Source organism: Leptosomus discolor, chromosome 8, assembly GCF_034619465.1.
Source record: "Leptosomus discolor isolate bLepDis1 chromosome 8, bLepDis1.hap2, whole genome shotgun sequence".
NCBI classification, from domain to species: Eukaryota; Metazoa; Chordata; class Aves; order Leptosomiformes; family Leptosomidae; genus Leptosomus; species Leptosomus discolor.
Genome location: NC_141398.1, coordinates 16626859 through 16651995, shown reverse-complemented (window position 1 = coordinate 16651995; position 25137 = coordinate 16626859). Strand labels below are relative to the sequence as shown.

General features: G+C 41.4%; 1 protein-coding gene across 6 annotated transcripts in view; it reads right to left on the bottom strand.

The window, feature by feature from the left end:
- Nucleotides 1–19300, bottom strand: part of MARCHF6 (membrane associated ring-CH-type finger 6) — a 54517-nt gene extending 35217 nt beyond the window's left edge. For 2 of the 6 annotated variants that reach the window (XM_086469642.1, XM_086469644.1), the window contains exons 1-4: nucleotides 19265–19300; nucleotides 14419–14518; nucleotides 13494–13567; nucleotides 3397–3540 (exon numbers count right to left, since the gene is read on the bottom strand). In XM_086469642.1, the coding sequence (XP_086325768.1) occupies nucleotides 3397–3540; nucleotides 13494–13567; nucleotides 14419–14518; nucleotides 19265–19283 (337 nt within the window). In that variant the 5' untranslated portion in view covers nucleotides 19284–19300. The remainder of the gene's footprint in view (nucleotides 1–3396; nucleotides 3541–13493; nucleotides 13568–14418; nucleotides 14519–19264) is intronic. The other 4 variants (XM_086469643.1, XM_086469645.1, XM_086469646.1 and 1 more) reach the window with 3 other exon arrangements.
- Nucleotides 19301–25137: the final 5837 nt, after the last annotated feature.

Genomic DNA, 25137 nt, shown 5'->3' with positions numbered 1-25137 from the left:
TGTTATCTCCTGGTTAAAGCTGTTTGGAACTTAGAGAAAGTTTATAGTTCTACATCTCTTATGAATCAATCCACCAGAAATGCCGAAAAGGTCTACTGTTCATGCTCATCTTTCATATAAAACCTAATATGGCACTTGGAGGAAGTTAACGCTTACATCCCCAGTGTGATCCACCCCTCCTGCCGAAGTTCTGACATTGGACAGAAAATAATACAAAATAATAATACAAAACTCAAAGGTCTAGAGTAAGTTAGAACACAAGAGACAATGGCTGTAATCTAATGAAAATGTTCAGTCTCACTGTAGTTAATACTACTTATACATTTTATACTGAATCAAATTTAGCAAGATATCGATCCTCTGCTGCCAGTGGGTTTCAATAGTTCCCTCTGCCTACCATCTAGCTACATGGTGGGGGAACTTCAAAGGGGCAAGATACCGCTGTGAACTCTGCCAGGCTGAAAAGGTCAGAGAACACTAGACTTGTAACTTCCAATTACACTACAGTGGTAGGAAACCAGTGTAACAAAACTCATTGTGAGATTTTATGGAATAGGAAGCAGATTTTATTGCACAAAATCTCTTAAGCAAACTGATGTCTAAGCAAGCTGTTTTTCCTCACAGATTTCCCTTGCTCACTCTCACAGAAGCTCCAAAATGTGTATGCCCAAGCGGTATGGACAGATCACTTGGGGACAGCACTAAAAACAAAGGACATCAGCTAGCAGTAAATCCTCATCGTATCTCTGGGATTCTTCTTGAATAGCATTTATGAACTTATTTTAGATTTGCCTTTCATGGCAAATGAGTGGATGCCATTTGGGATCTTTGCCTCATTGTTTTGTTTCATCCCTCTTGAGTCTGAGGCAAAATTCACAGTCCTCCTTATCTCTAGATCTTATAACTCTAGTCTTGTTCTTCATCTTCTTGACACCGTATTTTTAGTCTGTTTGTTTTCCCTCTTGATTTGAATGAAATCACATATACAGGGCTCCTCGGCAAACAGCAAATACTCCTTTTAGCCCTTTTTCTGTCAGTTCTTCTTGTGCTCACATACGCAATTCCGTTCATACTTTACTCATGCCTATTTAAGTAGTTCTGTTACACATTTCTACAATTTTAACTACTACAGAATTACATGAAACATGTATACAACCATCCTCTTCAGCTATACTTTATTTTTTTTTTTTTAAATGGCAACTGAATTACTCCAGAAAAATACATTCACGTGCCATATCGGCGTGTGAACAGTGACTTCTAAAATTTGAGATAAAGGGGGCACTTCAGACAACCCTACTTCCACTCTAGCTCTTCCTACTGCCTGAGTGTACACACTCACTTTACTCGGTGCGTACACCTCTTTTTTACCCCATCTACTGTATAGGCACCTTGGGTATTTCACTCTAGGAACCATGCAGCTAAATATAATTATCAAAGAGAATAAAACCATTTTGGATTAAATTGGTCCAATTAATCCCACTTCTCTGAACAGATTATAGCAAATTGTACAACTGGCTTTTTTCATCCAATAATGTAAACATGCTTTGTGCTAACAAAATAGCAACAGCATACCAGAGCCTGCTGGGATTTGGCTGAGGGCATGTACAGAGAGATAAACTCCTTTTACTCAACCCTATAAGATGGGTATGCAATAAGTAAGTGAAATTACCAAAAAAGAATGTAGAGTTTATCCTACAGTGGGATAACTGCATGACTATCACATTAATCTGGAAGACAGATTTGTTCAACCATACATCTCCTTTGACTAGTTTTATTTTATGCTACACCTTTTTCTTCCATATATAAACCAAAGAAGAATACTTCCTTGTGAAGCCAGCCATACACAATTGTGTGAGCCATATGAGAGAAACAGGGAAGGCAAAAGATTAGATTAAAAAATATTTAAATACTACATAAAATTAAAGATTACATTAAAGGCATTTCATGTAAAAAGACAAGAACTATACAAAAATCACATCCACGAGACAGGTCCTGATAAATTTCAGAAGTACATGGATTTTCCAGATTTGTTAGACTGAATGGCTCTATCATTTTGGTTATTTTCCTATACAAATATGTTGCCCTTCACAGTACATTAATTCTTAAAAGAATCCATAAACAGTGGTAAACTGCAATGTTAGAGACAGAAATTAAGACTAAGTAAAAAAAACCCCAACTGTCCCTTGTAAATCAAAATCCTAAGTCAGTTATATTGGCTTTGTACATAAGTATTAAAAACCAAAAATTATGTTTGTGGGGGAAAAAAAAAAATTCTTATGTAACTAAGTTGTAGGTGGTGACTTCTGGTAACATTTCAGTATTACTGAGGAGCCAGCATCAGGTTTTCAGACAGTTATAAAACATAACTACCTCAATTAATCTGTTGAATATGATTTTGCTGTTCTTTGGAATTTTTAGTAAGAGAAGTGTACAATATCTGCATTTTGAAAAACCAAGAGTCGTCTAAAAAGCCCTAGGAAGAACTTCGAAGTATTTTTTAGTTTTAATGCAGAGCAGTTTGTAAATCTTCTTTATTCCATGCCCCGAAAAGCTTTTTCTTGCACAGGAAGGACAGGCTGCAGAAGTAGGATCATTTTTTTATAGCTGATGTCAGTATTGTGCTATTCTCAAACTAAGCCAGTGCTAGCTACAAATAAAAGGATAGAACATATTGAGAAACTGTCTAGGGAGACACGTTTACTGGGTCCCTGCTCTTTTGTTCAAGGGGTATATTACTGTTTGTAAAGCTGCACTTCAATCATTTCCTTGACTGAACACTATAACCCTTTTGCCTTTTTCACCTTCCCTATATTTTTAGCTTGTTGAAACATCAATAGTTCTTTCCATCTGTTTTGGAAAAGCAAATTTCAAACTGGATACTGCAGTAGTTTAAGTGTGTGCTCTCTTTTTCTGTTAAATTCTTTACTACTTATAGGCCTTTGTTTAAGATTTTTTAGGAGGAGTTTTAACAACCAATTTACATATGACTATAAAAGGAATTTAACTTTTCATTCTAAAAAAATACTGCAAATTCATTTATAGATGGTTAGAAAAAACAGGACAATTCTTCTATCCTAATATTAATAAACAGTATCAAATAAAAACTTTCACGCAGATTTTAAAGATGATAATTGAAAAGAGACATTTTATTGGAACAAGAAGTTTAAAAGCCCTTTTATGCATTTTCTCATATCTCTTAACATCTTCCTGCATTGCACTACTGGCTTAAGAGTCAAATAGCTAAAACTTCTGAGTGAGAATAACTGAAATAATGTCTTTGAATCTACCATTATTTTTTTTTTTAATAAACCAACAATGGTTTCACAAACTTTGCTGCAAAAAGTGACATATTTTCCTGCGGATAAGAGTATTACAGTACAAAAAATTAATACTTACATGCAGTAAGAGGTACTACTCCCAACCATGCAAAGGCCACAAGTGTATAATGAAACCAGTATCGTATTGCTGTGCCAATACTCGTAACCAGTCCAGCAAAGATGTCTTGGATTGGAAGCCGTGAAGGCATATCTGGGGAATAAACTGTGTAGAAAAGGCACTTACGAAACAGCTTTTCCTTTAAAGAAGCATTTATGTAAAAGTCCTACCAACTACAAAATGTTTGTATTTGGCAAAAGCTTACTAGAAGAATAAGCATATTTTATAGATTCCCAAGAGATGACCCCAAACAAATAACAAAAAAGCTCCACATGACACATTTGTTACATTGTGTACTGAATGGAATGGGAGAATTAATAAACTCCATGCTAGTTTTTGACTGAGAGAAGTTTTCTTAATAGCTTTATTTATCAACTGTAAACTCGGATTATCACAAAATAAGCTCAAGCCTGCAAAAAAAGGAGATTCCAAATTCAGTAGCCCTCCCACTCAGCACTATCTCAAAGACATCCCTGTCTGTTATTGATAAACCCAGTTCAAGGAAAGAGCACAAGGAACAGCAAGAGCAATTTTGCGTATTGTCAATTTGTTTGTGCTCCACAATGTAGATTCCACTTGCTATCAAACAGCACACAAAAGATATCAGCAAAATGAAAGCACCATACAGACACGAAAACTGAATGGAACTGATTAAGTACCTAGAGACCTTGAAATTTACACAGAACAACTTTTACTTTCAACAGAAATCTATTTCATACCATGTAAGATTTCTTCTAAGGTCACTCCTATTACAGAACATAATGCAAATCTCTCAGCCCGTACAGACATTTTCATAACAGTAAATTTTCTTGACTTTTAAAATTCAACACCCATATATTACATAAACCCATCCCTACTAAAAAAGCCAAGAAAAACAGTGACAGTGCTGCTTCTTTTGCAAACAATTAGAAAATGTCTATCTCCGACAATTTCATTACCTTTAGTTAGCTTCTACATACTCACATGGATGCCAAGAAGTGGGAATGCACTGTATCAGTGACAGATTTGAGTAAAGATGATAAACTACAGTCAGGAGTTGCACAAAGACATTGCTGCCTGGATGTTTAACAGTTACATTGGAAACAGCTGAGCTTGAAGACTTCAACGCATTTAATTAATGGGAATATTTTTTAAAACATCACGTACTTTTAACTACATAAGGAAACTCAATTTTTGTAAGAACTACTACAGAAATGTTTTCTTTCCCTCTCATGGACAATTCTTTGACTTAAAAGTCTGAGAAACACTGCTTCATGCAATGTACCTGCATCCTCCCTTTTCTCTAACGAACATCTCTGCTACCTTTACAGAATCATAGAATCACAGAACAGTTTTGGCTGGAAGAGAGACCTTCAAGATCATCGAGTCCAACCTTTGTCCTAGCTCTACCAACACCACTAAACCATGTCCCTAAGTACAACATCTACCTGTCTCTTAAACACCTCCAGGGACAGTGACCCCACCACCTCCCTGGGCAGCCTGTTCTAATGCCTGACAACCCCTTCTGTAGAGAAATTCTTCCTAATATCCAGCCTGAACCTCCCCTGGTGCAGCTTAAGGCCATTTCCCTTTGTTCTGTTGCTTGTTACTAGGGAGAAGAGATCGACCCCCACCTCGCTTCAACCTCCTCTCAGGTAGCTGTAGAGAGCCATAAGATCTCCCCTCAGCCTTCTCTTCTCCAGGCTAAACAGCCCCAGAATCCTCAGCCGTTCCTCATATGAGACATGCTCCAAATCCTACATTCTTAATCATCCTTTTATTAATTTCAGAGAGCAAGCCTCTACAGGGAAAAAAACTCTTCTCTCCAGGGCTATTTCCCTAAGTTTCTGTATTGTAAAGAGAACTCAAGAACACACAAAAGCAGTATCAACATGCAGAAGTAGCCAGACCCTGAAGAGTTCAGTGCATTTCAACAACATGTGGATGATACTTGACACAAAGTAACAACAAAACAGTAACCATAAGACAAATAGTAACTGGTTTTAACTTTCAAAGGTTCTTAGTTATCAGGTATCTGGCAAGGAAGCCAAATCGGTAAAAAAAGGACTGAAAATGTTAACACTAGGGAAACACAGTTGTGAGAACATAGAGCAGTAAATTGAAAGCAGGACACAAACATATTTACAATTTTCTTATTACTGAAACAGATTTAGTATACAATTTGGTAGTACCATAGAAACTGCCAACTGAAGACTTATTAATGATCTCTAAGCTCACACTGAACAACCATTCCGGAAAATTATCAGAGGAGACAAGCAGACCTTTGATATGGGTGCTACAAGAATACCTACCTAGAGTATATTTATTACACATTTATGGTATCACTCAGACAAAACTGAACTCAGCAGATACTTCGAGGCTTATTTTTTTTTAATTTTCAAAAAATACATTTTAATCAACACTTTGGAACTGCAACAGAGCCTACAAGGAAACTATTAACTCTGTATCAACAACGTATTTGTAAGGGGGAAGTTGGGAGGGTTTAAAATTCTTTAAAAATAAAAATCTGCATCTTTAAGGAATTACTGAATAGGGGATTGTAAAACACAGGGGATTTTAAAAAAGGATGCTCATCCTAACTCAGTAAAGCTGAAGTGGTTATAAGTGTTAGCACCTCAACATACTAATTTTTCTAAAGGCTTTAGGAGTACAACCAAGCATTCAAATAAATGAACAATGTAGCTACTACTTGGAGAACATGCTACATCCCCCAAATTTTAACAATTCTGTGACTTTTGATGATTTCAGGAGCTGGGGATGGGGCAGGGGGAAGACTGCTGGTTTTCTTCTGCTTTGTCACACCTCAAAATACATAAAGCTTCTACCATTAGAAGCTTTATACCATGACGATAAGATAAAGCCCTTCTATGTCCTACAACATTCGGGTGGGTGAAATGCAAAAATTCCTAGCACGACAGGGATGCCTAGTGTGCGAGCACACTGCACCACTGAAGTTGGCTGCCAGTGACTTTCACAGCTAACGCCCCCACTCGTGTCTGTCATCTACTGCCATTTTCTCCCCACATTCCACCCCCTTTTCTCCACTACCACTCTGAGGCCCAAGACTTCGACGCCTGCCACCGCAGTATACATCCTCTTCATTCCCTTTTGCACACTTGTCCTCCTCATCCTTCCTCCATCCCAGTAATCTTTCCCAGCTCAGTTTGAGAAATCAAATTTCCTGCATTATTTACCACAGTTCCTCCAAATAAAAGAATATCTCTACTAGAGGCAAATTAAAGTAATAGCTTTTTTCTGCTACAGCGTGAAATTCAAACAGCATAAGTGAGCTTTCACAGCTCTAGTTCAACTTCTTCGAGCTGCCCAGGCCATGGCAAAAGTACTAGAAAACTTCAGATACTCAGGTCACACCTGTGACATGTAACTGCTATTTTACTCATGAAACTAGGACTTGGGTGGGTTTGGCTTTTTTTGTTTATTTGGCTGGTTGTTTTCTGGGGGGTGCTTTTGATCCTCTACCGCCTCCGCCCCCCCCGCCCCGCCTAACTTCTTCAGGAACACAAATAGTAATTTTGCTTCTCCAAAGCAGACAGCTCAGAACAAAAATATGCTATTACATTGGCACAAATAAGGTAGGAAAACCACAAGGCTGTCTTTAGAAATTTTGCTTCTCCTAGAAAAAAATAAGGAAGAAGGCAGACAATAATGATAAGTAGTTTTCAGGGAAATAGTTTGGTAATAGATTTCAGCTGTCAAAAAAATCCAGAACAGGAAAGCGGAAAAAAAAAAAGTTCCCAATGCTCTAGCTTACTAAAGCAAAAACTTTAAGTTCATTACAGGAAGCTTTCTCATCATTCCCATTTCCTCAGAGGCTATTTAGTACAAACATCACACAACTGTACTTTGACAAACACAACAGGGACAATCTGCTGAACTGGAACGCTCTAATTCCCACCAAACTTATGAAGACATAAACCAAACACTTTCACTTTAACCTCTCTTTCCCAATCTTTTCAAAGTACAAAAACCCAAACAAAACCTATACTACCCACATATTTTCTCTTGCAAGGAGATAAGAGAGATATTTAGTCATCACATGGGCAGCAGAGAAAGGAGCTCTCATCAGAGCAGTATCTGAGCAATAACAGGTGCTGCTTGAATACCAGTATGTTCTGGTATGATAATGTAATATGTAATGATAATTATAAACATTAGCAAACCTGGAGAGTTTCAGACTCCACTTTTGTTGCTTACATTAAAAAAAGAAAAAAGAAGAAAAAAAGAAGCAGCAACATCAGAAGCACTGGCACTCTCTGTAGTTATAAATGCTGCTGCACAATAGAAAAAAAACGACCAACACAGAACAGCAGGCTCTTCCTAATCCTGAAATTCTCTTGCTCCTCTTTCCTCTCCCACACTGGCAGTAGAATCCCTGTACAAACCCACCTGCACAACAAATCATCAGCCATGCGTAGTAAACAGTCACAAGGCAATGGCTGAAGGGTTTCCCCATCTCCTAAGGGTTTACTCCCAATGAATTGGAACAGGTTGTGCAAGTTTAAATATGTTTACCTCCCCCATTTATGGCTAATTCCACTACAAGGTAAAAAGTGGATGCTGTCTCAAGCATGCAAACGTTTGCAGAAAAGTCAGATAGATGATAATTATGCAGTAGTATAAAATACAACGGAAAGTTATCCGTAGTTTTCATGTCACTGGTCAGTAGCATTTTGAAAATGCAAATCTTCCCCCTAGAAGGAAATAAAGATTCTAAATGTGTTTTCCCAGTTTATGTTATACCTACAGATTTCACAACTCCCACAAGTCCCTTTCTATAGTGCATCATCTTACTTTTCACTGAGGGAAGCAGAGCTGCAGAAAGGCAATAGAAAAGCAACAGCCTTCTGACATATGCTGTACTAAAACAGCCCCTACCACTATTCGTTATGAAGGCTCAAATTTTTTTAATAGTCTTATTTTTCTCCACAGCTGTCAATGCAACTGTATCCTATTTCATTTCTCACACTTTCCCTATCCGAGTCAGGCTATTTATTTGACCATATCCTAAACATGCCTACCGTGGAAGAAAGAAAAACATCTTTCTTTGGTGAAAGAGGGAAAACTGTCATTTAGTCTACTTCACAGAATCTCCACGCTCCCAGAAAATCTATGGGTAAGAGGACTATTTACTATTACACTTGCAAGCCATTCATATGCCACCTCAATCACCCTTGTGCACCGATCATGAAATAAGACTATGTAACTCATAAGTAAAAAACATGTGTTTTATAGCTCATGGGTTAAAGCACTGGTTTGGTACAAGAGGGGTTGTGAGTTATTCTTTAGGCCAGATGAGATGATCTTCAAAAGACCCTTCCAACCCCAACCATTCTATGTTTCTGTTTTACACCCTTGAGACATGCACACTGCTCCAGACTGCTAAGGTAAGGAGACAAACGCCACCCCTTCTCATGCAAGCCACGGGCCTAACAAAACATATGAAATAACACTCAAATGCATCTCAACTGCACGTTTATGCTGCAACCTGGAGCAACCATGTCCAATTCTGCGCCAGCATGTAGTATTTTGCTTCAGAAGATTATGTTTTTCCAAACTAGACTTTCTAGAAATGCTGAAGCTATGGACTACTGTGTTAAAGTCTATCCAAATGAACAGGTAAAAAAATTAGCCCATTATATCCTTCAATAAAATCTTAACTACTTCAAATATTGAGCCAAACAGTATATTTCAGTATAATTACATAGCTTCTTACAGATAATTTTGTACAAAATTAAAGATCCAAAAGTTTGGTACTTAATAAATCAAGTGTTACTACAAGCAACATGCAATTACTAAGTGATGTTTTTGGCTTTAAAATATGAATATATAATCTAATATTTTACAATTATGTCAGAGTGATATACATTTTTCTTTGCCTTAAAAATCTATGAAGCATGAACGCTTTCACATTAAGCTAGACATGCTAGTCACATCCAGAAGGCTTTTATGATCAAAAAAGCATCAAGGTTTATGGATTAATTAAAAACCCCCATAACATTTAATACTTAATGTGAAGAATCTCGGTGTGCTATATCCTATAGCTGATGAGCTTGAACAGTCCAAATGATTAACAGGAACAAATAGTTCCTGATCCAACAAACTTCCGTATTTACAGTTTCATATAACAAAGGTGGCAAACAACAGGAAAGAGGAAGAACAGTAACAAACGAGGATTACAAGACAAACAGTGAGGTCCAAGCGCATGCAAGGCTTGAATTAGTAACTTCGCATGCATAAATCAAAAGCTTATTTCAGATTATAATAATTTATAAACTGAAGAACATCCTACCCATGTGGCTTCCTTCCATTTTACAAGCTTTGTATTACATAAGCCTGTGACATTGTATCGACCACTTAACAGCAATGCAGCTGCTTAGGAAGTAGAGGAATGAGCCCATCCCAATCTCCAGCCAAAGATCAGGCTAGTTTACTTCCATATTTGTATTTTTGAAAATATTTATGTTAATGTTACCTTCTACAGAAAAGAGAAATTTTGAAAACTATCTTCTCAAGGGAAATTCAGCCTCACCTTTGTTCATGGGTCAGTGTTTACGAATGCCTAGTGTGACATCAAGAAAAGTGCTTCCTACCACATGACAAAGCAAAGCGCATGTGTGGGGAGGGAAATAAAGAGTAGCTGCTCTTTAAAACTCTGAAAGAAAATATAAGTGTTTAAAAAAAAAAAGTAGTTTTGGACTTTTTTTGGAAGTATGTCAAGGTGCTTGCGCATTTTTAACAGTATTAATTCTTAACTTGAAGAACTGCAGAAAAGGTATGAATTTGAAAACATATAAAATTTAGCTTCAAATTGTGCATTTCAAAATTGAATCATTTGCCTACATGACTAAACATTTTTAGAGAATGATGCTGTTATTCAAACGAAAAAATCAGTTCCTTTGTACTCCTGCCAAATGCAAGTCGAACTTCTACTCTCTCCTTTCTTCCTTGCAAACAGTAACTAACCTAGTAGCTCAGGTGCTAAAGAAGTCACAAGTTGTTACAGGACTTAAAGATCATAAAGAACTTAAAGAATATATGCACTAGGAATATTTTATGAATACTCCATACACAGAAATTTATACTAGCAAAAGAGTACTTTTGACAGTATGACAGCAACAGCCTTAACAAGCAAACCAAGCTAAACTAAAAGAGGAGTTGCTGGTATTACTGCACTATTATGCCCATCTTAGTGCCTGTCTGTGGAAACACAGATACTAATTATGTATGTGCGTTTATTCGATCACATCCTGTGGTGCATCAACTTACCTGAAAGTGCTTCACACCTGGCATGGTTATAGGCCAGACCCAACTTTGTTTTGGATGACTGGCATATACATCAATCCCATCTCTGCCTTATCATTCTCTCCCCAGCACCTGTGACACTTTCCCAGCTCCCACAAGCACATACAGCTTCCAGACTGGGCACCCACATTATTCTCCAAATAAAGAGGGGTAAGGTAAACTAAGGAAACCACAACTGCATGAGCGTTGGGTGCAAGGGAGACTATGAACAAGACACGCTGGGTGGAGAGGGCCGAGGGAATCTGCGCTAGGTGCCTGACATAGGCTGCTACTGTGCACAGCCTAGTAGGAAAAAAAGCACACTGTGCAGTGCAGAAAGCCAAGAAGATAACGTTATCAGCTGAGGGTGTTCAGTCTGGGGAGTGGCCAGTATGGGACAGGAAGATAAGCAAACCTTTGCTAGAGGCCGAACATGGAGGAAGCACCCTATCACACAGGGAAGAGGTTCGCTTATTATCAATTCCAAGGTTCCTATGATAAACAGCAACTTGTTAAGCCACAGTAATTCGATCAGGTTTTCTCACGTGTCTGTAATATGCAACCACTTTACAAGCTGTGCTGGTAACAACTATGTCAGTCAAGGATAAAACTTCTGCAGGAACACCTCTGTTGATAAGGGCAGTGAATAAGCTTTCTATTATCAATGGTAACACACATTTAAAGTGCATTTCATTTAGAACTGCTGTCCCGGTTTGGCTGGGATAGAATCACAGCCCAGCCATGCTAGGCAGGCCCAAGTCAGCCAGGGCAGCTGACCTGAGTTAGCGGCAGGTGTAGCCCATCCCGTAATGTCATGGTCATTATAAAGGGGGAAGGTTTGCTGAGGAGAAGTAGCTCCTGTTGGCTTCCTGCTGGGGTTCCTCTGGCTTCTCCCTGCTCCTGAGGACCGCTCTCCTGTCAATTGTGATGGCTGTGTATTCGTTTGGCTGAGTGTAACTGTGTACACCTTTGTTGGTCCCGGTGCTGTTTCATTAAATCTGCTTTCACTTCAACCCAGGAGTCTGCTCTCCTTTTCCCTAATTCCACTCCCTAGCTTGTGAGGGGTTGTCGGGTGATAAAGCAACTGCTATAGTTTAGCCCCAGGTACAAGCTAAATATAAGCAACTTCTCATACTCTTTTTTTTCCTATATCCTAAGGAAAATACTATACACTTTTGGTGTTTGTGGGTTTTTTTTTCCATACAAAACTAGAAAGTCTTATTTCTTCTTAATAACTAGTAAATCACTGAAATGCAGTTTTCTGGTCTTGCACACTGAATTCTGTAGAGGACCTAGTAGCAGAATGCAATTTTGAAAGTAGCTAACTAACTTGTAGGGAGCTCCAGAACTGGGAACTCTTAATTTGCAAAGCTTCCAAATAGAAGTAATATAATGTTTTTATAAAAAAATTTAACAACTAAAACCTGTAAGTAGATAACATCTCTCTTACATCTCTTATAGAGGTCACTGTAGAATTTAAAACGAATAACCTGAAAGCATTGCTGTGATGAACACAAAATATGCTGTTCTCCTCACAGTGATAAGACAGAGTTAATATTGTACATTCCACTGCTGATCACTTATAAAATGGTCTAATGTGTTTAATTAATTGTTGACAGAAACAGAAAATTCTGAGGTTCAACATATAGAAGGAAGGTGGATTACAGGATTTTTGGAACAGGAAACACATGAACTAAACCATTTGGCTCCTTAGCCTGTTTTCTCTACCAATGTAAAAACGAGTAAAAACAAACCAAAAAAGGTGAGAGGGGAGCAGGAGATAGGATGAGTGCTCTATCCTTCTAACTGGGACCAGCTACCCTGAAAAAGAGCTCTGATTCTTACTGTACCACACACCTGAAACAGTCAAACCCCAACACCTTTCCCAACTCAAGGCAGCTTGCACAGTGCAGGTACTCATCAGTTTAAAAAACATTTAAATTTCATATCTGCATCATAAAGAATGGACCTTAGCAGTTGTAAAGAATAGATCAGCACAAATAAATCTAATAAGAAAAATACATAGCACAAGAACCACTTTACCTGTTCAACAGGCAATAAATCAGTGATACTAAATAATGAGCCTAGATTGCCATCAAGACAGAGGACCTCATTTATTTCTACTTCTATTCGCTAAAATGCAACTAAGAATCCTCTGGAAACTATATAAAGTTTACATTCGTTCTTCGTCATAAGTTGCCTAACTTATTAGTTGAATCTAACGTAAAAGGTGATGTAATACTGAGTAGTTACTGTATCTTGACTGAAATGCAAGTGGAATAATTATCATTTGCATTATATGTCAAGATCATTTGAATTAACACTGACAGAAGTCACATAGTAGTGTTGCAGGTGGGTAGTACAAAGGTAACTGAAAACTGAGTTTCAAATTCAAATTTTGCTGAGGGTTCACCTTAACATTCAGACTTACAAACACTCAAATTTATCAATGAAGCTGAATACATGCTATACACTGTAATGTTGTCAATAAAAGAATGGGACTGAGGCAGTCAGAAAAGGTACAGCATAACACTTCTTTTATGGCTCATGTTAAGACTATGGAAGAAGCAGATTATCCATTTTTTAAACAATTCACACAGCCTGTAATAATAAACATCAAACCTGCAATTCAAACAAGAATATACAAGTTCAAAACAAGTTTGGATCTATCATGCTGAATGAAAAAGTAATCACTTCATACATACCAAAAGAAAACAAGAAATTCTGAAAAAATAGGAGCAGTAAAACATACTCACTTGGTGTGAAAGCAAATCTGTGCTTACATAATTCACAGTATTCTTTTCTGCTGTGTTTAAGCCACTGAACTAAGCTGCAAAAAAAAGTGATTATATTAACACATGCTGTTACATCTTTCTGCCTTATCCCTCTGTTAAAATATATCAATTATTTATTTTCAAACATAAATCAGGTACTATCAAAGCAGGACAAATTAGCATGTTTATTAAGTCCATCTAGGCCATCAAGTAAGTTTCAAAAAGTAAAAAAGGTAAACTGACTATGAGCAATAACAACTCTTCCATTTCTTCACTTACATTACTGATAAAGTACATTCTTTGAGTACGTTATTGAAAAGGCTAATAACTCAAAGCATATATCCTGACATGGACACCCACTAGTGACCCAATTCTTATAAGTATTTCAAGATATGACACATATACGCACACAGGTAAGATTTAGAACTGTTGCCTTTGTGAAAGAATGGCTATTAAAATCGCATCAATGGAATGTGTGCTATAGACCAGAATTACAGCTTTCACTTTAGCATTTCCCTGATCAAACATACACCTCAAAATGACCAAGTACCAGAGTATTTTTATTTCTTGCTATAATGTTAAATGTGCTTTTTATTCACAACTATAAGCGGGCAGAAAAAGCCCCAACATACTGATTTTTCTGCTTAGTTTTCATAAAGCTGACACACGAGCAGAACTGTAGTCTGAAACACAATTACCAGTACTTTTTTTTCCTATACAGTTACTAAATTCTTTGTGAACTGTAATGAACCATCATGTAAAAACCATCAAAACCCGTAACACATTTCCACTGAAAATGGGTTTTTCTTACCAGTTAACCTGAAGACTTTAGTACTGTTTTTTGAAACATGTTAATATGTTTTATTAAAAAAAAAATACTTAAAAACCCCACAAACACAGAACTCACCATTCCTGATGAATAAATTTAATACTGCCAGTACACACACATGGATGATAGAGGGGTTTCTCTGGAGTTCCTTCAGACCGACAGACTCTGCATATATCTGCTGACAAAGACATGAAGCTTATTATGCTACTGCTTAAAGAACTCACATTTGCAAGACAAGCTATACAAACAAAAATTCTAGAAACTCTGCCACATAGCAAAATGAAGCCAGAATAAATTGAAAGAGGATGACAGATTTCATCTGATGCAAGACATAAAGACTGAGAGATCACCAGAAAAAGCAACAAGAATGTCACCTGCCTGATGAAGTTACAGTCCCAAAACCTGTCTCATTACATTTTTAAGATTTCTAGGAAATAGACACAGTAAAACTACGTGCAGAGGTGCTCTTTGCCTAAAAAAGTTATCACTAAAACAACATATAGATTGTTAAGGATAATCTTCCTGGAAGTGGAGACTTTGAAACAGAAAAATTCCAGCTGAGTTTTGAACAAGTTAAATAAGAGGCTGAGGAGAAGAGATTTACTCATGTCTAACAATGACTTAAACACGCCATTTGCTACTCTTGAACCTAACATGGGTGTTCCTTGGTGCTCTTGAAGAAAGGGAAAAAACCCATCCTAACACAGAGAAATGGGTATTTTGGGAGTTTGCTGCCTGAGTTGAATAAGGCCACCCATTTAGCAGCCTACGGTCCAGTCACAAGAGGAGAGATTTTCTCTTTCTTATTTAATATTTCCAATTTCAGTAATATTTCAATAGATCCCACACTTTCTTTATTCTCTATTTTTGATGTTTTCTTACAACTGAAGATTGCAAGATATTTTGTGGGCAAAGTAGTAACTGGTAGGTGCAAACCTCCCCCTCTAAAGAATAGATGTCTATTTTAATACCATTTGGTTATCCAGAGCATTTAAACACACAAATAAACATAAATAAAAATCAAGATTTGATTTGCTTATGGACAGACACATGGCACCTTCCCTTCACTCCTTCTCTTACTTCTACTAAGGAAATGAACATTTTTATAGAAGACAAGTTTAGGGTTTTCTCTCTTGTTAATTATTTCTCCATCAAGCACCATTCAGCAAACCAGCAAGAGTGTAACAGATACACATCTGAGATATTTGTTAGAAAAATACAAAATTAAAGTACTGATGTAAGAATACTGAAAATATGCAATTTCAAGACTGAACCACCTATCTTTGTTCCTGGGTGAAATATACAAAAGTTAATGTTTTTCTACAAAAAGTTCTAAAAGATACCAAACATTAAAACAGGAATGTTTTCTATAAAGAAGTCACAATATGACCATATCCATAGTCCGCACAGTATTAGAACAGTTTCTACACATAAAGCATAAGAATTCAAGTGATTCTGAAGAAAAAAAATAATTTTCCATCTATAAAAGAGGGACTTGAATTCATTCACGCAGGCCAAAACCCCAGAATTAACAGAAACACATATTCAATACCACATCAATGACGCTACGAAGAGACATAAAGCGTACTGCCATCACAGCCGTACCGAGGAGCAACGTATCGCTGCAAACATCAAGAGCCCCTGGTTTCTCTGCCCACAAGAATGACCAGCACCGCTCCTTCACCTGACAAACGGTCCCTTTATCCTAGCGAGTATTTCCAGATGGCTGCGCAGGACACGTCTCTTCAGCCGACAGGCAGGACCAGCCCACTCGCTGTGCCATGCCCACCTTCCTCCAGCAGCTAACAGAGCTATTCCACTACAGGAGGCTGACAGCTCTGCACGGCAGACCAGCCTCACAAAGGGTCAGACAAGCACTAGAGCCAGTAGAAGAGACAGGATGTGAAACCGCTGCTTTAAGAACGCTCTCTGGCACCAGCGAGAGCAAGTTAAAAGCACACTGTTCTCTGAACTTGCTCGTTAATGGTCCATTGGCTTTCACAGCAGATCATTCACTTATTCTCAAGAATGTCGGGAAAAAACATAATATGCTTTACTGAAAGCAAAAGAGTTCTTTATTTGGAAAAGGATTTCCTCTGTTAGCTTACTAAAATAAGTTAAACCTAAATTTCTTTTTTTTCAAAGGCTATGAGAATTTCTAGGTACTCCCACTGGTTTTATAAATCCAGATAAACACATTACGAGCCTAACGATCTGGACTGTTAAGCAGCTGATGCTTCAAATCAATAAACCCTGCTGAGGGTCAACATGTAAAGCTATGTGCCTTATGACCTATTGTCACATTCAGAGGGAACTCCGCCGTGTAATAGACGCTATTTTTCTGCTTGCACACACACTTTGCATCCCATTCTTCATGCATGTGTTTTGGAAAGAATGACCTTGGGCTACAGGAGTTCTTTTTCGTTCCCCCAGAGAATGATTCTCTGCCTATCACCTCTCTGACAGAATGTTCATCACTGCAATATCCAGAAGTGAAGATTATGTTGCTCAGCAACAAACTGATTTAAGTAGAAAGAAACAGAAGTACCTCTCACTGGCAACACCTGGCACCTGGTGCTGTCCGATGCTGCAGAGAAGCAACTCTATCATTCCTCACCAGGCGAGGAAGCTGCAACTTGGGTCTGACTGTTACTACCGTAAACCACCTCTCTTATCGGAGCTCGCACCATCCAGTTAAGCATTCTAGCTCCGTGGTGCAGTTCAGTCAAGCACAAAACCCATTAGAAACACAAGGGCCACGACACTGCCCACGGGCTATCGATCGTCAGGGAAGCCCATCTGACGCTTCGCGGCAGACGTGCAGGCACACGGCAACAGCAGAGCATGGGTTTCCCCTTCCTGACGGCACTAACGTGGCCTTTGCTGCTGCTGCTGGCGTTTAAAGCTTTCCAACCTTGGGAAGCCTCTTCAGCGTTCTGGCAAGTGTCGTGAAACTCTAACAGTGGGAACTGCGTTTGAAACTGTAGAAGTTGTAACATTCTAGTGGTATTTATGGAAAGTGAGCGTATAGACTAGTTACTTTCATCCTACTACTCAGAGCTTTTGAGGGTAACACTGCTAAGACTGCAACATAATATCCACGGCTACCTGTATGTGTCTCGGGGTGTGTGTTCACATACATATAAAACCAGAAAAGTCCAAACTCCCAGTGCAGAGTCTAACACAAAGGTTTAGTTAAAGGAGACCATGCCTGTAACAAACAGTCCCTTCTTGTTTCTCCTCCCAGTCCCTCTGTTCACCTGTTCGGGTCCTGTAAAAGCAGGTATGATCACAGACTACCTCCGTTAACAGCCTGTAACAAATTACCAACTCTGCTGTTTGAATTAAACCCACTGAGATGGATTTACCAACCACGGGAGCAGTGGGAACTCAGCTGGTCGTTTCTGAGTATTCACTTCACAGTCTGCAATGGTCCAGGTTTTCTGGGCAGCCAGGGGCCGAGCAACCCAAGTTTCACTTTGTTATCTCCACAGCGGCAGTAACTGCTGGTCTGCAGAGGCGTGGCGGAGTTGGCAGCAAGCAGTTTTAAAAGTTGTCAGATTTTAAACACACTAATATTTTGGTAAACCATCTGTTTTCACAAGTGCTAAAGATGTCCACAGCACAACCCAAGGGACATTTCTACAAAGGTGCTGTCTTATTTCATCCGGTGTTTCATGTTTTTCCAGCTTTTTTTTTTCTTTTTAATCCTCTTAAGCTGGAAAACCAAGTGCCACCCGACAAAAAGCTACGTTCAAAATGATGCCGAAGTAACAAAAGCCAAGACACAAAATACTTTCCTTGGAACTGTCTTGCCACTGCAATGTATATTTGTCGTTCTTGCTTAAGATGACAAACAAAGCTCAAATACTGCCAGAAACAGAGCACGACACGCATCCTTTATTTATTTTGGTTTGCACTGCGACGCAAAGTCCTGGTTTCTGAAAGTTGTGCATGATCAGCTTGAACTACGCAGCTCCTCAGCACCACCTGAGCAGAGCGAAAGTGCTGACAAAACGCACCCACGTTTGACCTCAGGTAAAGCCATACCCTTAAAAACGGGCACCACGCACCGAAACCCCGTGCCTACGGTCTCTTTGACAACTTCTCTCCCCAAACGAGGGAAGTGACTACGTATCAGTCTCTCGCAGCAGACGCAGAGAAGCACGCCGGCTCCTGCACCACGGTACCACGCCGGCGGCTCAGACGCCCTTCCCGGCGCACGCACCGACGCTAACCCCGCGGCAGCGGCCCAGGCCGCTATCGCCACCCACCCGACAGCGGAAACGCAGGGCTCGCTAAGCTGCGGAGCGGTGCGACCGTGGCTGCCGGTCAAGAGACAACCGGACCCGGCGAAGATTCCCGGCGGCCCGGGGCAGCCCCCTCCTCACAGCCGCTCCCGCTGCCCCCGCGGAAGCGCTCCAGCTTCTGCCTTTCGCGCCGCCGCCTCCTTCCGCGGCCCCGAGCCCCCCTCCCCCCTCCCCGCAGAGCCCCGGCCGCGGGAGCGCGCACCGGCAGGAGCGCGCACCGGCGGGTGCCCGGTAACGGCCAGCCCTGCGCGGGGTGTTACCACAGCGCCGCCCTCCCCGCACCGCCCGGTTCGCAGCGGCCGCGGTTATGTAAGGGGCACCCCCCGCGCGCGCGCGCGCCGCTCCCCGCTTCCGCCCCCCCCCCCCCCCCCCCCCCGCCCCTCCTCTGCCGGGCCCGCCGGTCTGCCGGGGGTGGGGGCGGCGGCCCGGGCACCTGCAGCCCCGGTACGCGAAGCCCCTCCGGCCGTAAACAGCCCCCGGCCAGCGCAGCGGCTACGGGGCCCAGGGACACCTCCTCCGCCCCCCGCCCCTCCACCCTTCGAGGCAGGACGGGGAAAGCCCCCGCCCGCCGGGGGAGAGGGGGGCCGGCGGCGGGCGCGGGGCGAGCGCGGTACCTTCCTCGGCGGTCTCCATCTTGTCTGGCTGACGCAGCGCCGGCCGAGCGAGTGGTGTGACCGCGGGGGGCGGGGCCGCGCGGGTAAGCGGTGCGGGCGCCGTAGAGACCGCACCACCGAGGCGGCAGGGCTAGAGCGCCGCTTCCGCCGCGGGCGCCGCCTGGCGGGGGTGACGGGGCCGGGAGGCGCGGGAGAAGGGTCGGTGCGGGGCGGGCAGGCGGGCTGGGAGACGCGGGAGCGGTGCGGGGCGCGCAGGCGGGCCAGGCCGGGCCGCCCGGCGTTCGGGCTGGCAGCCCGGTGGTCGCTGCTCCGTGACTGCCCCCTCCGGCGGCGCCTGGCCCTGCCTCTGCGGGCGGGGGCGAGCAGGAGCGGGGTCAGGTCGGCAAGGGGCGGGCGGGACAGGACAGTCGGTGGCAGCGGGGGCGTCGGCCGCGGCTCTGGGCAGCGGAGGTGCCGGAAGGAGCACGGAGGTCAGACAAAATACAGCTAAAAACGAATCGAAGTTCTGCCCCAAACGGAAAAGGAACACCGCATCCGTCCTTGAAGTCGGCCGAGCGTTTGGGGGGGGCAGTGTCTGAGGGAGTAGGAGTGCGCAGGGCACGGGTTTCTCATGGAAACAGGCTTCCGCCTCCTCCTCCTCCTCAGGGGGCGGTTGTTACCTGTGCTCTTCTTCACATCCCATCTCTCCTTCCCGAGCCTGAAATTCCCAACAGAGCTAATAAACTCTTCAATAAACCACAAAACCCTCTTTTAGCTTAATGCTTTCAGGTCTTGCTGGCCTAAGTCGCTGGGACAGTGTATATTAAAACTTTGTACTCTGCCAGGTGCACAAAAAGTTATCAGACGGTCTCTGGCGAGTTGGCAAGAACCTTATTAAAGATGAAAACAGGAGTTCATTTTATTAAGGGTAAGAGAAATTCTATTCTGATGAAACGCATGTGTATATTATGTTAGTTTTTGTGTCAGCTGTTTTAACCCCTCTAGTTGATCAACGAGTTGTAGCAACTTTCAGCCGTCTTTAGCATATGACCCTTTGTGTCCAACCAGTCATTAAATCCTTTCCATTAAGCCCTTGGCCGTCATGTCAGCAGCACAGTGGATCATAGTTCAGGTCTGGACTTAAAATGCAGAGGTGGCACATGCCCAAATTACAATTTTATTACTGTCTTTTTTCCCCTCAACTTTAACCACATTAGTACTTTCAAGATTACCTTCTTCAAGGTGGTGGGATATATGATACTAGCCTGTGTAAGCAAAAAAAATCAGGAAAACGTGAAGACTTGGCGTGGCTCTCCAGTAGCTGTATAATTACAGTAGAATGCTGCAATAAAACATGTGAGCTACCCTACCATGTTCAGCTCTTCTGTGTCCTCACTCTCAAAAAGGCAAGGTGAAAAAATTTCCACTTGTAACTTAAAAAAAAAAAAAAAGTCAGTTTATTTAAAAAGTAAACTCATCTTCATCCCGACAAATTTTCTTGGCATACTGAAAAAGTGCCAGTAGTACTGAGGATATGAGACATGCCAGTATATTCGGTTTCTATGAACAAGGAAAAACAAGAAATGGGCACTTCAATTTCCAAATACATTCATAATTCCCACTATTTCTTTTCCAAATATGTAAAAATTGTTGTTACTCTGGTGTGATAAATATACATTAAATGTCATAGAAAAGTGTCTAAGTTATTGTTCACATTCAAAAGTCCATGGCAGGATTAGTGTATATAATTCTCCAATTTTGGTCTTTTGTGGTTGGCTTTTTTAAATAGATGAAAGCTTTTGAAATCAGTCACTATATGTTGTCAGTGAATAATTTGATTCTGCTCTGTATCTACCTATTCAGCTATTTAAATTATCTAACAAATATTACACGTATAACATCTCAGCATTTAGAGAGAATTCATCTCAAAATTTTATTCATACTCAGTGTTACAGCACGGGCTACACAACAGCTTACGGGTAAACATGAGTTGAAGGCAGGCCATTATAATTTAAACAGAAAAGAAAAAATTTTGAATATTTTATTGTAAGTTAAATTAAATTAAATCTTTATTTTTCAGCCTTCTTGGTGTTTTTGGTGAACATAGTATTAATCCTTGTCTATTTAGTAATATGTTAGGTGTTCTTCACCTGAGAAATACCCATGGCTTAAAGTAGTTTTTAATTTTTGGTATAGAGGAGGAAGTTAGGAAATTGTTACTAGCTTCTGACTGTCATCAAGGTCAAGAATTAGTGCCAGCAGGCACTGAACAAACATATTGGAAAAAAAAATCTCTGCTCCAAAAAGGTACTGCACTGAACATAAATTTAGGGACAGGCATAATGGCTCAGCACCGTCAGACACAGCCATGATACAGGCTCCAGATCTGCTTATTTTAGAAGATATTTCTGAGGAGGTGCTGGGCTATGCACTGGGGTTTGTTCTGTTCTGTGGATTACGAACATTTCAGCCAAGACAGAAGCTATGCCCACTGGCATTTCCAGTGAGAGGTGAGATTTTGCTAGAGTGTAAAAAACTTAGTCTAAAGTGATGTTACAGGAGAAATCACAATTTAATAGGTTTGACTGAGAAGAAAATCAAGGCTGTTTAGTATGTCTAGACTTCAAGAAGCTAGGCAATACTTGGATGATTGACACATGTCCGTTTTCAGGCATTAAAGAAGTATTTGCAGAACTTCATGACTCTTCTCAAGATCTGCAGCATGCGCATCACCAAATCACATTGCTTAAAGACAGCAGGGATCTTTTCACATGTATTAGTTACAGTGGATTTTCTGTATAAAACATAGGCCCTATCAACTTGGTTGGGATCCTGCTGTCAAGCTGAGAGTGGAGCCGATGGCTGTTATTAAACTGCTTGGGATTCAGCAGCTCTGTGGCTGCTGTTGCTCCGTGAAGGACAAAAAGGAAAAAGGAAAAAAAAAAAGTAAAGGTCTGTATTTGTCTTCTGGAATATCCCATTCCTAACAACTGTAGTATCATTTGAGGCATACAGTTCTTTACCTAAAATGCTTCCATCAACGTCAAGCGAACCTTTAAGATAGTAAGATATTTGTGTCATTAATTAGAATAATAATTTTTTTTTTTTTTACACTCCTTGTTCTTGGTATTAGAGGGTGTGGTGTGAAACACATTACATTGTCAAGTGACTGTTTATAAGTCTTTTGGAGGACATGGGACATGTTGGTTCTCATGTCTTTAAAAATCTGTGAAAATATCCTTACAGATGACAGCAGTTAGGGGTTATCCTCAATGCTTAGCAGGAGCAGTCTTATTTTGCCAGAAACCTTTTTCTTGATCTTCCAGATGTTATTGGAGGTTGTGACTGCCAGCCAAATGAAACTGAACTCCTCAGGGTGGGTTCAGTTCTACTTCATTTAAAACCGTGAGCGTTGCCAAAAAGAGAATGTGTCCACATAGTCGCTACAGATATTTTCTGTAACGACACCTATGTTACTGCCTCTGCTTCTGCTGCACTGACTAGGAGAGAAATACAGAAGGACTCAGATTTCTAATGACTTGTCATTATTTTTTCTCAACATTTGCAGCAACAGGAAATAGGATGTCCAGGGAAAAGTGAGCTATGGTCTAAAGGTCAGAGTTATTACAGGTTGATCGGAGTCGATGACCTCTGTTTTATGAGGTTATCTGATTTCTGTAGTAACTGTCACTTCACTGTAGCTTGCACACTGAGAATTTGGGCATAAACCCCAGCTTTTGCTTGTTTCCCTATGGCAATAATGTATTTGCTGTGGGTACTGCCTTCAACGTAGGGTCAGCAAATACAGCGAAGAAATCACTTAATGCTTTTGATGTCTAAAGAGGAGAGCAAAATACTTAGTGAAGTAGGTTTTCAATTGGGTGACTGACATGGAAAATCAAACACATTAACTACTCAAAATCTACAATTTCTTGACTCTTCTTGGTGAATAAATTAAACATTTTGTAATACTCATTTTTAATGCAGTCATGTCAAATGGCCCTTTGCTAGGGCCTCAGCCTTGTTAAAGGTGCTTGTGAGATGACTCTACACACAGAAATGGCAGTGCATGGTATTCTTTCTCATGGCCTTGTCCTCTGAAGAATATCTTTGCAGCTCAGCTCAGTGTCCCTATTCAGCTCCTGTTTGGAATCTGTCCTTTTCAAAGGAGAACATCTGGGAAAGTCCCTACTTTAGAAGTGGGTGTCTGGTTTATCCCTACTTTAGAAGGAAGAGTCTTCTGAGAGCCTGTATTTTTTGAATCATTACCAGCTGAGCTATGAGAACACAAATTGCTGTCAGAAACCTGTACCGAATTTTATAATCAGGACTCTTATATTCAGGGTGGCAAATGGGGTTCTCCTTCTCTTTAGGTTTTTTTTTTCTGGATTCTCAATTATTATTCCTTTCCTCTTTTCTCTCAATGATCTTCTACCTGGAAGGAAAGCACGGGTCCTCAAATGATTTATAGTCTCCTGAGGGGATACACTCTCTCTATTTTTCTTGCACATTCCTGGTCCCCCTGAGCCAGTTCCTGATGTCACTTGTATGTGTGGCATCTGAGGCCTGAACCTCACAGCACTTCAAGGAAAGCAAAGGCTCGTGGACAACGCTGTCTTTCTTCCTCAGTCTCACTCCTGATGGGGGTAAGCTGAAGCTTATGGGGCAAACAGAATTTCTCCTTCTGTACCGGAGTCTTGCTGTGCAGAAGTGCGAGAAGAACAGCCAACAACTGAACAGATGGTGGAAAGGATTATGGTGAATAGCATGGCCAAGATGAGTGTGGTGAGTGGGGAGGGGTGTGTTTGTATAGGCAACTAGGAGGAGAGGGGCTAGGAAAGAGACTAGAAGAAGTCAAGAACTAATAGGGGGAGAACCTTGAAAACAGGAAAAAGGCAAGAGTCACAGCCACCCTCGAGGTGAAGAAGGACAATCCGGGGAACTACAGGTCAGCCAGCCTAATCTCAGTCTACGGGAAGGTTATGGAATGCACAGAGAAAGAGCCTTATGGCAGCTGAGACCTGGAGACCAGGAGCAGGAGCATGGGCAGATCCAGAAAGGTGACAGAGCTCCATGGGTGCCACAAGAGGGCACCTCTGGTCCAGCCCCAGGAGGTGGTTTAGCGACGAGGCTGGCAGAGGACAAGACCATCTCTGGGGTCTGCAGTGGGCCAGCCAGGCAGGGACCATGGTGGTGTGCAGCTGGTTGGGGCCATCTGTCAATTTGACAGGCCATGAAGTAAGCAGCTGCAGATGTTGGGAAACCTATTGCCTCGAATGCTGCCACCTGATTAAGCCTGTTACCTGAGGGGCCCCAGGGCATTTCGAGGTGTCTGAAGCCTTCAACATCTGAAGCAGCATCCTGCACAGCTGCCCTGCACCTTGCCAGCACTGGAGGCAGCTGAAGGAGTGAGTCACCAGGGGCTGTGGATCTGCTGTCCTGCCTCAGGCTGTCATATCTTGCTATATCTTTACTCGAATAACCCCCAGATCACATCCCACAACTGCCAGAACTCCTTGAGCTGGGTCAGTCATTGCCTGTGCTCAGCTGAGGCTGGAGGTGGTTGGGGAGAAAGGTCTGAGGACTTAGTGCTTCCACCAGGAGTGCCTGGGTGATGTGCTCGCGGCTGATGGTCTCTGACTCCAGTCAGCTGCAGAAAGTGCTGCACTCCTTGAGCCCCAGTGGGTAGCAGTTCCAGCTCCCGCCCCAGGGACTGGCCCTTGTCCCTCTGTTCAGGGTGATGTGGGAAGAACACTCTGGGAGTTTCTAACCTTGCCTTATGGATGAGTGCCCAGGTAGGGGTCACTGTCACCCTCATGCCATTCAGTGAAACTTTTTGTTCAAATCTAGGAAATTCTGTGCGAAATGCTACCTGCTAAAATGTCCTGTTTTTC